Below are 12,954 nucleotides of genomic sequence, written 5' to 3'. Positions count from 1 at the left end.
GAAACCTCAATATCATTTTTGAAGACCTATCCATAGATACCCCACACGTATGGGTTTGATGAAAAAAAAATTTTTGAGTTTCAGTTCGAAGTATGGGGAACCCCAAAAATTTATTGTTTTTTTTCTATTTTTGTGTGAAAATCTTAATGCGGTTCACAGAATACATCTACTTACCAAGTTTCAACAGTATAGTTCTTATAGTTTCGGAGAAAAGTGGCTGTGACATACGGACGGACAGACAGACGGACAGACAGACGGACAGACAGACAGACATGACGAATCTATAAGGGTTCCGTTTTTTGCCATTTGGCTACGGAACCCTAAAAATGAGTGCTTTATGTCAGTCATAAACGCTATCAAGCTACAGGTTCATAAATATGATGTTCATAAATATGATGTGCATGTGAAAGATTACTTTGTCCGAAGAACTCTTAATAACAAAAAAGATACATATAAGGGGGCCTAGCCAAGAAAACAATCGTTGATAGAAAACGTCAATCGAAACTTAAATGATGTATGGTATAGTTTGTCAAAGGACTGTCTCATTTCTAACATAGGCAAAGAGAATCATACTATCCTTGTCTTACACTAGTACTAGCACCAAAAGAAAGGAGGTATAGTTTTCCTGATTCTTACTGACTGACAAATTGGTTTGACCAACTATAACAGTCACGTGAATTTTCGTCGCATTAGTCACCCCGATACATTTTATCTTTTCTTTTGTAGTTTGTCGATCTTAGATTGTCATCTTGGCTATTAGGCTACCAGGCCGCGTAGCCAACGTGCCAATCGCTTAGTGATGGAAACATTTTAAACGCAGCGTCACTGTCACACTAACATGGAAGAGTGATAGACACAAAGCATTTCGTTGTCGAAGCGATAGCGATTGTCACCTTGGCTAGGCCGGCTGGACAGTAATACAAAACAAAAATCATCAGCTTAAAAGCTACTAAACATGACCATTGACCAACTAAACAAACAAAATACAATATCTAAATATTTCTTACTGTATAGAATTATCGGTGGCCTATAATGTTAAGAAGTGGGTTAAACCTTACCTTGATTAATGTATCTTACCCTTGCATATTATTGCATTTTTTATGTTTACACGACGTGCTGTCATGGTAACTTTGTAATGGTCTTCAACACATCGGTGAGCAATGGAAAATTCTAATTAGTATCATTAGATAATGTATTGTTGTTGGTTTAAATTACATTATTTCTTATCAATTACCGTACGAAGCATAGATGTACAGCACGAATTCACTTGTTATTGTAGGTTTGCATTTTATTGCGGTTAATCGGCGGAAAAGAATCAAATATGAATAAATATTGTTAATACAAATCAATTTAAAACTTCAGGAGCATATACTTATGTTTGCTGCCATGATGAAAATAAAGATATGTTTTAGAACTAGCTAACTCACTAAAGTCGCCGTCAATAGAACTTACAAACTATGTAAACAAACCGCCATATTGAAATTGTCTCTGAATGATGAATTTACTAGTGATGGGCAAGAATCTTACTTACTACTTTACTAATGTCAAACCATATCGAATAATAAAATACCAAAATTAAAAAACAAGTAGTTACTTATTTTTAATTTGTTTAATCACGATCAGAAGACAAATTGGTACTTAAGAATGATGTATTGATGTATTTTACAACCGCGGCGGTAGGTAATACAGAGCGTGAGTTGGGTAGTGTGTAGCGGGTTTATATCACAAACTTTAGTCACAACATTACCCATCATAGATAATTGTAGAATTTAAAAGAAACAAAAACGTCATTCCATCAGGTCCCAATAACCTAACTTATGAGACCATTTTAAACTTTTAATTAAATATCCAACAGTTATATATTTATGTATTTTACGGAACGGACCGTTTCAATAGTGTATATGTGTATAGTTTGAATTGTGTTTGATGGGGTAGTGTGAAAATTCAAGGAGAAACAGTGACAAAACTTCACAAAACAAAGTTACATTGTTTGTTTACATAGTTTGCAAGTTCTATTGACGGCGACTTTACGCATAGATTTAAAAACAAGTTATTCAACCAAAAACAATCATTATCCGATCAAATAAGATGTAAGTGCTTGAAATACGCGAATAAGACCATCTATTTATTAAACAGTTAGCACGGTCGTGTTTGTCTCACGTCTCACTAAATAAAATTAAAGAAGATGAGTATAAAAAGATAAAAGATTTTTATTCGTGACGATCACAAAACATGTACGAACATGTATAGAGTCAAAAAAAGAAGAAATCAATATGTGTCCATCACGAAATGAACCCAACTCAGCATAATGCTAGCTATAAAGTCAGCGCTGGTTTACACAAAATAAACAAATGCTGGCAAATTACATACCTTGTTATGTCAAAAAGCTCTAGTTTTAAAATTATTTCCATATAAACAAGCACATGGTTATCTTATCCCAGCTTAAACCCAAAAGCGAACCTTTTAAAACTGACTCAATCGTCACGAGCGACTTTACGGTCACTCGGGGATCAAGATCGTTTATTACCTGCTACCTTCGGTCGCACAAAAGAACAAATATTTGGACACAAGACACAAATAGCCGATACTTCCTTTAAATGTACGCAACAATGGTACAGCTATAGTCGATAGGATGCAGATGCGGAGGTTATTTCGGAAGTTAATACGAATTTAAAGCTACGTAATACGTGCATATATACTTGGTCAACCAGATCTTGACAGTAGAAAAAGGCGGCAAATTTGAAAAATCTAGGCGCGAAGGGATATCGTCCCATAGAAAATTTAAATTTCGCGCCTTTTTTTATTATTTTTATTATATTAAATATGAGGGAGTAAATGCATATTGTTGCTTGCTTTCAAAATCAAGAAGACATTATTATACATTTAAATTGAAGACTGTTTCAAGCATGTATTTGTAAAACATTTCGATAAGAAACACTATAATTAATTTCGTGAAATGTTTATTTAGTTACTTTTTACCTAGAGACGTTGCTACTTAATACGTATTTTAAGATATTTTATATAATCACTAGCTTTAGCTTATTTTTTATCCAATCTTATTTTTATCAATTCCCCGTACAAACTTCCACCCCCCTTTTCAACCCCTAAAGGATGACTTCTGGGATAAAAACTACCCTATGTCCTTCCCCGGGACTCAATCAAACTATCTCTGGGCGTTTTCTAAAATAAATATCGAAAACCTGACTCCATTCCGCCATTAAAAAAAGATGTCCCAAAATGTCCATTCCATTACGTCACGTTTTATTATGAGAAAAATGTTCACTTGTATGGACGTGACGTAGTGGAATGTACAATTTTCATACAAATTTTTGGGACAAGTTTTTTTATCATCAGGATTGAATATGCTAGTGATTCTGAGTAGAAAGAACCCAAAAACACCAAGATCTGTGAGAATCGGGTTTTCAATATTTATTTTAGAAAACGCCCCTCTCTGCCAAATTTTCACAAAAATGTAGGTATTAATATTTAATGTTTATTTCAAAACAGAAAAACTTACCTTAAACGGCTTAAACTTACCAACCACTTACAGTCGACATCAAAGATATGTTTACACTTTTGCACCTTACTCCTTTGTTATTACTTATTAGTCGAAAAATGTAAACATACCTTTGACGTCGACTGTACAAACCTCTATTAAATTTTGTCTTTTTCTATCAAACAGAAATGTTAAAATGACGAATAGGGACAAACGACTATTAACAGTTTGTTAGATTTAACACACGTTGTATAAAATGCCATAAAACGAACTATTTGAAAATTAAACAAAAATATAGCCTGACCAGTAATATATGATAATTGTCAAGAGGGCGCTGTTATTCTCATGTATAGGGTGACAATTCAGTGTAGTATGAAAAAATTAGTTCCAGTGAAATTCCGCAACATGGCGCACCCTCAATAGATCCTGGTTCACCTTTTAATGAATAATGATACTGCCGTCCTAAGCTAAAAGCCAGTATCTCAAAAACAAATCAACTTGAAAATTGAACTTTCCGATTAAGATTTCAAAGTACATTTTAGCTTTCAATTATCATTTAAATTACTGTTTTAGCTTAGCAAGGCAGAATAATAATTCAGTCAAAAGTCTACACAAAATTAGGTCAAGTCGAGTAAGTCGGTTTGTATTGAAAAAGTTAAAGGCCGAAACAGGTTGAGTGCATGCAGGTGCGGTGCCAGGAGTTCACGGCCTCAAGGACGCACGGACACGCGAGTTGTCTTCATGGTAGCCTAGTTTCAAGTCTGGGGGCCTACCGCAAAAATCGAAGTTCGCAAATTGCGGGTATTTTTCTCTGTCACTCTAATTACGCCTTCATTTGAGTAAAAGAGCAGGATCCCCGCAATTTGCTCATTTCGGTTATCGCAGTAGCCCCTCTGTTTGCTTGTTTGTTAGTTTTTTTTATAGATAGACCATACTTTTCAGTGAAGACAATGTTGGTTCATTGGTCCTTGATCTGCTACTTCAATCGAATTTTTTTTTCGTATTTTCTATGTTTATTATATTAGCGGACAGAAGCCAATGTTTTATAATTAACTTAGTATATAATAATATCTTGAAGTGAAACTAAACGTTACTTAACTTTGGGATTTATACGTTTCTTCTATAATTTCTACATTCTAATTTGATAGGCGATGTTGTTTTTTACAATTTTAAATACACTTTTGTATTAATTATTAGTGTCGTATAATACAAATATAGATACATAAAAAATACACTTGATAACTAATAGCCGTTAAAAATGATAAATGTCTCTAGGTGAAACTCAAATGACCTATCTTTCTTAAGGGGCTCACTGATTAACAGTCTAACGATATCGGCCTGTCAGAACAAAAACTTGACAGCTCCGAACAACTGACAGGCCGATACCGTCCGGCGGACTGGTAATCAGTGGGCTCCTTTAAGCAATGGTGTTGTACACACGTTGGTACGAAATTTAAACATTTAGGCTAAAACAGGTTGAGTGCAAGTACAGAATGACAGATGCAGGTGCGGAGTTCACGGCCTCAAGGACACGCGAGCACGCGAGTTGCGCCAACCCGATGATTGTCTTAGGCCGCGGGCCGGTTTCACCGAATCTTTATCAACGTAACGTCATCGTTACAGTTTTATTGACTGTTTCAATTATTACACGTCATGCACGAAAGAAATCACGAGGAAATTGTGTCGAAGTTTAGTCAAAGGTCCTACTTTGTCGCTTACCATAAGGACGAGATTTGCTTGTATCTTTAGACGCATAACCTGCCTGCATGTCACTAAGGCGTCCTTATGGCAAGTGACAAAGTGGGACTTTTTGCGTGGAAACGACATAATTATTGAAAAAAATTGGATAGTAATTATTTTGTGGCATAGTCAATTAGGCCATTTTGGCCATTTTTGAAGGGCTCTAGCGCCATAAAAAACAAAAATATCAAAAAAGGCAAAACGGTCCGACACAGATATTGACAATATTAATCTGTGTTGAAAAAAATCATTGCTCTAGCTTCAAAACCCACGGAGGAAACAGTCGAGTACGTTCGTATGGAGAAATGACCACTCCTGTTGGCTCTTTAGATTAAAAACTAAGTTTTAGTGGAACAAAAACAGAAAGTGACGATTTTGTGAATCGGAAAGAACTATAAAGAGAAAGTAAGTACCTACGTAACTTTACTGTGACGTCACTTGTTCAATGTTTCATATAAATCTCATAGTACCTAATTATTTCTTCAGTTTTGCAGTAACTGATTTGAGTAGTCAGTCAAATACCCTATTTGAAAAAAGAAGCTGATTTGACGTGTATAAAAAGTTACCAGTTCTTTATGGGATGACAGCTGCCGATGCTATATTTATTTTGATGTTGAACAGTATGCGCGTGGTGCAGTTGCAAACCGACCTTACTGTATAATTTTAACAGATGATAGATCAAAATTACTTTCATGTGTTGCTAATGGTTTACGCGTATAGACATCCGTATCCATCCATACATTGTTGCTTTTTTTATCTTTACTTAGGCACTTCTACCTATCGGGGATTTATAGATCACATTTTTTTAAATGCTATTGAAACGAATGAATGAACAATAATCAGTTAACTGAATAGTACATGGCATAATGTACATATGTACTTACATGATATACTTTTACAAATCGAATGTAAGAATTTTACCTACGCCCAAAATAACAAACCCACGAACTGCGATACAAAAAAAACTGATAGATTAAATTATAAAATGTATGAGTGCATGTAAAGTAGGTGTCTTATAAAAATAGTTAAGCATATATCTATGAACTCTATGCAGTGATGAATTATTATTATCAACAAATAAATGGCTATGAATGACCCACCCTAACACAAACAGTTCCCTCATGTGACCGGTTTTGTCCCAGTGGGTTAGGTTACCCCTTCATTGTCAAAAGCTTACAAAACTACGTGTTAACTTTGACCCCCGCGCACGCCTTAAGTTTGTGAATACAATAAGTATGAAAAATTGCATTTAGTTACGTTCAAATTGAGACTTAATCTTCAAAAGATTGTAAGGAAAAAGTGACAACCAGGGTTGCGTTTAATTAAAAGACCTGACATTGTGTTCATTTGCATTGGGCGTCTATATTTTGTAACATACGATTATCAGATAGAAATACCAACATCGATTACAGGTTACATTACAGGTATTTTGTAAAATGCGACCCAGGTTGTAACATACACTATTGCCTTTGTACTGCCTATCCTGTGCCATAAATTTGTGTTTTGTACAATAAAGAGTTTATACATACATACATACTATTGGCGTTTAAAATTTTATTTTAGTATTACCTTACAGTGACATACTTGGTTTGTTTACATATCGCTGAAACAAGATACCATTAATAAAAAAATAAAAAGCGTCTAGATGAACAAAGGCTCATGCAAAAGCTAGTGTGGGGTAGGAAACGATGTTTTGATGACAAATTCTTTATTTGACCGATTATGCACATAGCCAACAAGTTACGAAAGCTATCCCTTCGTGCATGACTGTAGCGCCGCCCTAGTGGGTGTGGGACATATTATTATATAGTTTGACAGTTGGCACTGTTGGCAGCTACCAAATAGAATGAAGATCTCGTCCTACGAAACATCATATTTTCTCCACGCCATGCGTTGGCATTGCTTGTATTTCCATTACCACCAATTTCGCACATAGCCAATCAAGTCGGGGAGACTATATAATCGGGCGTTTACAAGAAGTATAAGCTAACTACAGGCTTTACATGACAAAATTTGGAAGTGTCACCATAAACATCAAATTTCTATAAAAATATGACGTTTATAGTAGCACTTCCACACTTTCTTCTGTCAAAGTCGGTGCAAAGTTAGCTTAAACGGCCTCTGTATAGTGTTGCATATTGTATATACTCGTACATAGCCGTGGGAAAAATAGCTGTTAGCGGCGGAACTTTCAAATTTTATTACACATCGTTTAGGACGGCGAGCTCTATTTAAAAGAAACCAAACTATTTTGACCTAGCTCATGGTTGTTCCTATAGCATACAGAGTCCAAACCAGTTTAATCTAGCTCTAGATCTGTACGGCGGTCTACTTCTCCGTCTTCTACTAGATGCCATAAAATAAAATAATAATAATACTAGCGAGGCTTCGCACGGGTTGCACAATACCTTAAAAACAAATTATATACCTAGGTACCTAAACCTACCTCAATAATCACTCTATTGATAAGGTGAAAACCGCATAAAAATCCGTTCAGTAGTTTTTTAGCTCATCGCGAATATACAAACACACAAACAGACAGACGCGGCAGGGGACTTTGTTTCATAAGGTGTATTGATTTGACTACCACATAGGAAATGGGGATAAAGTAAAATTCGGCATTGCAGCATTCTGTCTAACAATAATAAGCTGAAAACATGTTAAAATTATAAAATAAATCACCTAGCTCAAATTTTTACCGATAGATGTCGCTACTACCATAAAATCACAACACGCAAAAATGTGAAAAATGGAGTTATGCTGCTTTACTAACTGCTTCATTGCGACGGAGATAGAGACGATGATTTATTATTTTAATATTTAGAATCAGAAAAATACAAGTTTGAAATACTTGGATTCTAATCCCTCTGTCCCTCTCACGTTAATATTATTAGTAATTATCACGAAAACCAAATATCTTGGTCAACCAGATCTTGACAGTAGAAAAAGGCGGCAAATTTGAAAAATGTAGGCGCGAAGGGATATCATCCCATAGAAAATTTGAATTTCGCGCCTTTTTTTACTGACAAGATTTGGTTGCCCAGCTATAATTCTTTTTTAGGGTTCCGTACCCAAAGGGTAAAAACCGGACCCTATTACTAAGACTCCGCTGTCCGTCCGTCCGTCCGTCCGTCCGTCCGTCCGTCCGTCCGTCTGTCACCAGGCTGTATCTCACGAACCGTGATAGCTAGACAGTTGAAATTTTCACAGATGATGTATTTCTGTTGCCGCTATAACAACAAATACTAAAAACAGAATAAAATAAAGATTTAAGTGGGGCTCCCATACAACAAACGTGATTATTGACCGAAGTTAAGCAACGTCGGGCGGGGTCAGTACTTGGATGGGTGACCGTTTTTTTGCTTGATGTTTTTTTTGCTTGTGTTGCTCTATTTTTTGTTGATGGTGCGGAACCCTCCGTGCGCGAGTCCGACTCGCACTTGGCCGGTTTTTTAGCAATCGCTAATGGAAAGGTATCCGCAATTCGGACCGTATCTTAGTTTTATTTTTTTTTTTTGCAAAAAAAGTTGTCGATTGAACTGTCAATAAAATTGATTTGATGGTCGTAATTCCATATTATTTCTTTCGTTTTGTTTTATTGCGGTAATTAATTGTAGAATACCTTGAGAAAACGTGAGCGAAAAGTGATGAAGAAGGATTACATTTTTTCAGGTTGTAGAGTCTGTGCGGAAAGAGAAGAGTCGTGAAATGTATGGAATCCAGTACATTCGACTACTCTTCTCTTTTCGCACAGACTATTTTGTATTTTTACTTCCAAATATGTTCTTACTGCTGAGGTGAAAAGTCTTGTCACAGAATAAGTAAGTAATAGTAGTTTATGCAACAGTGATATAATAAGGGTTCTTAAAATTCAAGGGTCGAAGTTACAAAACGAGACGTAGTCGAGTTTTGTAAAAAAAGACCCGAGAATTTTAGGAACCAATTATGAGCTGTTGCATACATTACTTTTTCTATGACAGCTGCAGCAAAAAAAAAAAAAGTTATTATTAAAAAAAAAGAGTTATTATTAAAAAAAAAGAGTTATTATTAAAAAAAAGAGTTATTATTTAAAAAAAATTGAGTTATTATTTAAAAAAAAAAGAGTTATTATTTAAAAAAAAAAGAGTTATTATTGTAAATGAAAACATACCTCTTTCAATCAAGATGATCGGAACTTGTATCTTTAAAAAAAATAAAGCAGTTGTATTATACTCATAAGATGACTGCTAGCAGTCATCTTATGAGCCTATAGACAAAGCATTCAAATGACATTGCTTTAGATATCACTGTCAGTCATTTAATTGACACATTTAAGTGCTGGAGTAGAAAATAGTATCTTGTGTACTGTGAACTACACTACTACATGTAATCAAAGTTCTTTACATCTCGTGCGCTCAAGATTCTATAGAATCTTTCGCTCGCACAGCACTCAAAAAAAGCACATGAAGATATATCTAACTTGCTCTCTTGTTGTAGTCACCTGCAACAATATGTTGCACAGCGAACGGCGCACAAATATCTGATACGATCTTATTTGTAGAGCCATAAGAGCGTGTTACATATTTTTGCGGCCTTCGAAGAGCAACATATTATTGCAGGTTACTGTACAATACAAATAACTACTTATTGTGTTCAACATTGTATCGGTAATTTTTTAATTTCCCGCTTATTATCACTGACTACTATTGACAACTTTACTGGCCAGATTATATCCATAAATGAGGTTGGCCAATCTAAGTATTTCACAGATGGCACCAGCATAGGTTTTAGGTACCTGTCAATCCTAAGAATAGTGTAATTTTTTTTTTCTGGCATGGATGCTGGCTAACTCTTTAAGCCAAATCCTATAGAACAAAACTTCTTCCTCGATTCCTCATGTCTGGAATCTTGGGAAAGCATGGAAATTCATCATTAGTATTTGTTTAAACTCGGAATTTTACATGCCAGGCTTGCGAACTTATGCTAAACTTTGGCCACTTTTGGGGATCCAGTTTCTGCCCAAGTTTCTAGAAAAAAGTCGCCAGGTTGCCATTATGGGTGGAAACTGTGGAAAGTAACCACAAAGGTAATCAAATCTGACCCCCAAGTTGGCAACACTGCTGTACAATGCTATGATGGTCACCAACAAAGCTTCCAGCCAAGGTCACTGCTTCAACCGTATAGACACTAGACAGTGGCACTTCACTGCGTTCAAAGTAATCTTGAACTGTCGGAAGGGTTGGTCACCGTCTGCGTCTGGCCTTCAGGCAAAGACAAGAAGCGGTGTGGCACCACCCGCCGCGGAGGCATGCGGCGTCGAGTGTCCGGTCTAGACGGATTACCTATTAAAGTGTCATTCAATAGAACTTGCTAACTAATGTAAACAAACCGTCATACTAAAATTGACACTGAATGTCAAATTACTAGTAACTTTTGTTTACATAGTTAGCAAGTTCTATTAAATGACACTTTACGACGTGATACATCATGCCGCTCGTGCGTGCCGCCACGGTGGGGGGTCCACACCGCTTCTTGTCTTTGCCTGAAGGCCAGACGCAGACGCTGACCAACTCTTCCGACAGACGCAGTGAAATTGAGTAGCAAGCCACTGTCTAGTGTCTATACGGTTGAAGCAGTGACATTGGCTGGAAGCTTTGGTGACCATCTGGCTGTCTGTCTGCTCCATCTGTTCTCTTCAGTTTGTGTCCACCATCTAACGCTGTTCTCCCACAGATGTCGGTGGGCCTGCAGCGGCGCGTGCCGCCGCTGGACGACGCGCCGGGCGTTCCGGCGGCCTGGAAGAGCGGCAACCCGGAGCCGCCTTTCTCGTCCTTCGCGCCGCCCGCGGGCTCTCCGGCCGGCCCGGCCTTCGCCGCCTCCCCGGCCCCCTCCACCCCCGGCCCGGGCTTCGCCGGTCCACCTTATGCTGCCCCTTTCGGGAGCCCCTCGGCCCGGCCCGGGAGCGGCGGCGGGGGCTTCCCGCCGGGCCCGCCGCCCCAGCAGGGGCACTTCCCGGGGCCGAACTTCGCACCGCCCGGGTCCCCGTTTCACCCGCACCCGCCGCATCCGATGCCCCCGCATCCGCATATGATGGCGCCGCTACCGCCGCCTGTTGATAGGTGAGTTGCTTGTGATTTCTGATTCCCTGGTCAAATGTCATGCTCTCTAGGAGCTGTTGGACATATGTGGTCTTGGGGCCAATGCGAAGATCGAAAACTAACGTACGTAACCCATGCTTATGACATGGAGATAGTGGCTAGTTGATATTGACATCAACTTTTGACTTAATGGATAGATTTAAAAGTAATAGTCAGTATCAGCAGACACTCTCCGAATCTGAACACATTACTAGAGTCAGACCAAGAAAAGTCTGCAGCGGGTTTGACAGCCCTCGCAGTGCCAGTGTTATTTTAAACGTCAAACTTCTATTAAATTATGACGTGAAAATAACACTTGCACTGCGTGGGCTATCAAATCCGCTGCAGACTTTTCTTGGTCTGACTCTAACCTAATGTAACCTTTGACCGCCGTGAGATTAGCCACATAAGACTTCGAACCACCTGAGTCAGGTCAGGCGTGTCTCACTCCGCGATTTCGTCGCTTTGCTACAGGTAGCTAAAAGTACATCCGTTCGGCCCCAATTTTGGTGAAAGCCATAAGCCGCGCGTGGCGCTGTCGCCACCTAGCGGCTATATCTGTGCTGATCGTAACAGACGCGTTTTGTTAGAGAGATGCTGTGGTCAGGTGACCTGACCGATTCTACCTACATCAGCAATTTCTGACATTGTAAGATTGCACTCGTACGTATTTCATCCGTAGTGTGACTCATGACCGTCCTGAGGAGATATGCCACTGCCGAAAACAGACTTTGATTGACCCATGCACCTGCCGGCCTAGCCAAGGTTACAATCGCTATCGCTTCGACAATGAAACGCTTTGTGTCTCTATCACTCTTTCATATTAGTTCGACCGTGACAGTTGCGTTTCAATCGCTACGGAGCGTAAGCGATTGGCATGATGGCTACGCAGCCTGACCTGACCAATTCTACCTAAATCAACAATTTCTGCTTAACTTTTGTATCCACAATCTGACGACGGACCTCGATTAAACTACCTGACCACAATTCTATCAAAATCTGCAATTAAATATTGCGTTTATAGGGTTATGTGATACGTGATGCATTCACTTGTCCTCTGACCGCAATAAGATTTGCTATTATAAAGCTAATTTAAAATCATAGACGACCGGTCTGGCCTGCGTGTGAAGCCGATGGTCCTAGGTTCGAATCCCGGTAAGGGCATTTATTTGTGATGAACACAAATATTTGTTCCCAAGTCATGGGTGTTTTCTATGTATATAATATAAGTATGTATTTATCTATATAAGTATGTTTATCGTCGCGTAGCACCCATAGTACAAGCTTTCCTTAGTTTGAGGCTAGGTTGGTCTGTGTATATAAGATGTCCCCTAATATTTATTTATTTTGTTTATTTATGTAACCGATTCGAAATCTTCATTTCGACTGTTTTGTCCTCCACCAATCACCTAACTAGGGATTGCAATCCGCCCAACTAGCAAAAAGCGCTCTAACAACAGTCTCTAGACTACAATTTTTCGCTCTTATATTGATTTTATATCATCGTCTAAGCCCGGATTTGGGCACAACTTATAAGAGTATTTATTTTAATATCGTTCTAATATCAGTCTAATTGAATGCTGTTTGCACTCACAGTAATCG

General features: G+C 38.1%; 1 protein-coding gene across 1 annotated transcript in view; it reads left to right on the top strand.

Moving 5' to 3' along the window:
- The window catches only part of LOC134659560 (LIM domain-binding protein 2), a 61,182-nt gene that overhangs the window by 4,020 nt on the left and 44,208 nt on the right, over positions 1-12,954 (top strand). The window contains exon 2 of the mRNA XM_063515227.1: positions 10,949-11,334. Coding sequence (XP_063371297.1) covers positions 10,949-11,334 — 386 coding nt within the window. The remainder of the gene's footprint in view (positions 1-10,948; positions 11,335-12,954) is intronic.

Source organism: Cydia amplana, chromosome 25 (assembly GCF_948474715.1).
Source record: "Cydia amplana chromosome 25, ilCydAmpl1.1, whole genome shotgun sequence".
NCBI classification, from domain to species: domain Eukaryota; kingdom Metazoa; phylum Arthropoda; class Insecta; order Lepidoptera; family Tortricidae; genus Cydia; species Cydia amplana.
This window is presented reverse-complemented; position numbering and strand designations above follow the sequence as displayed.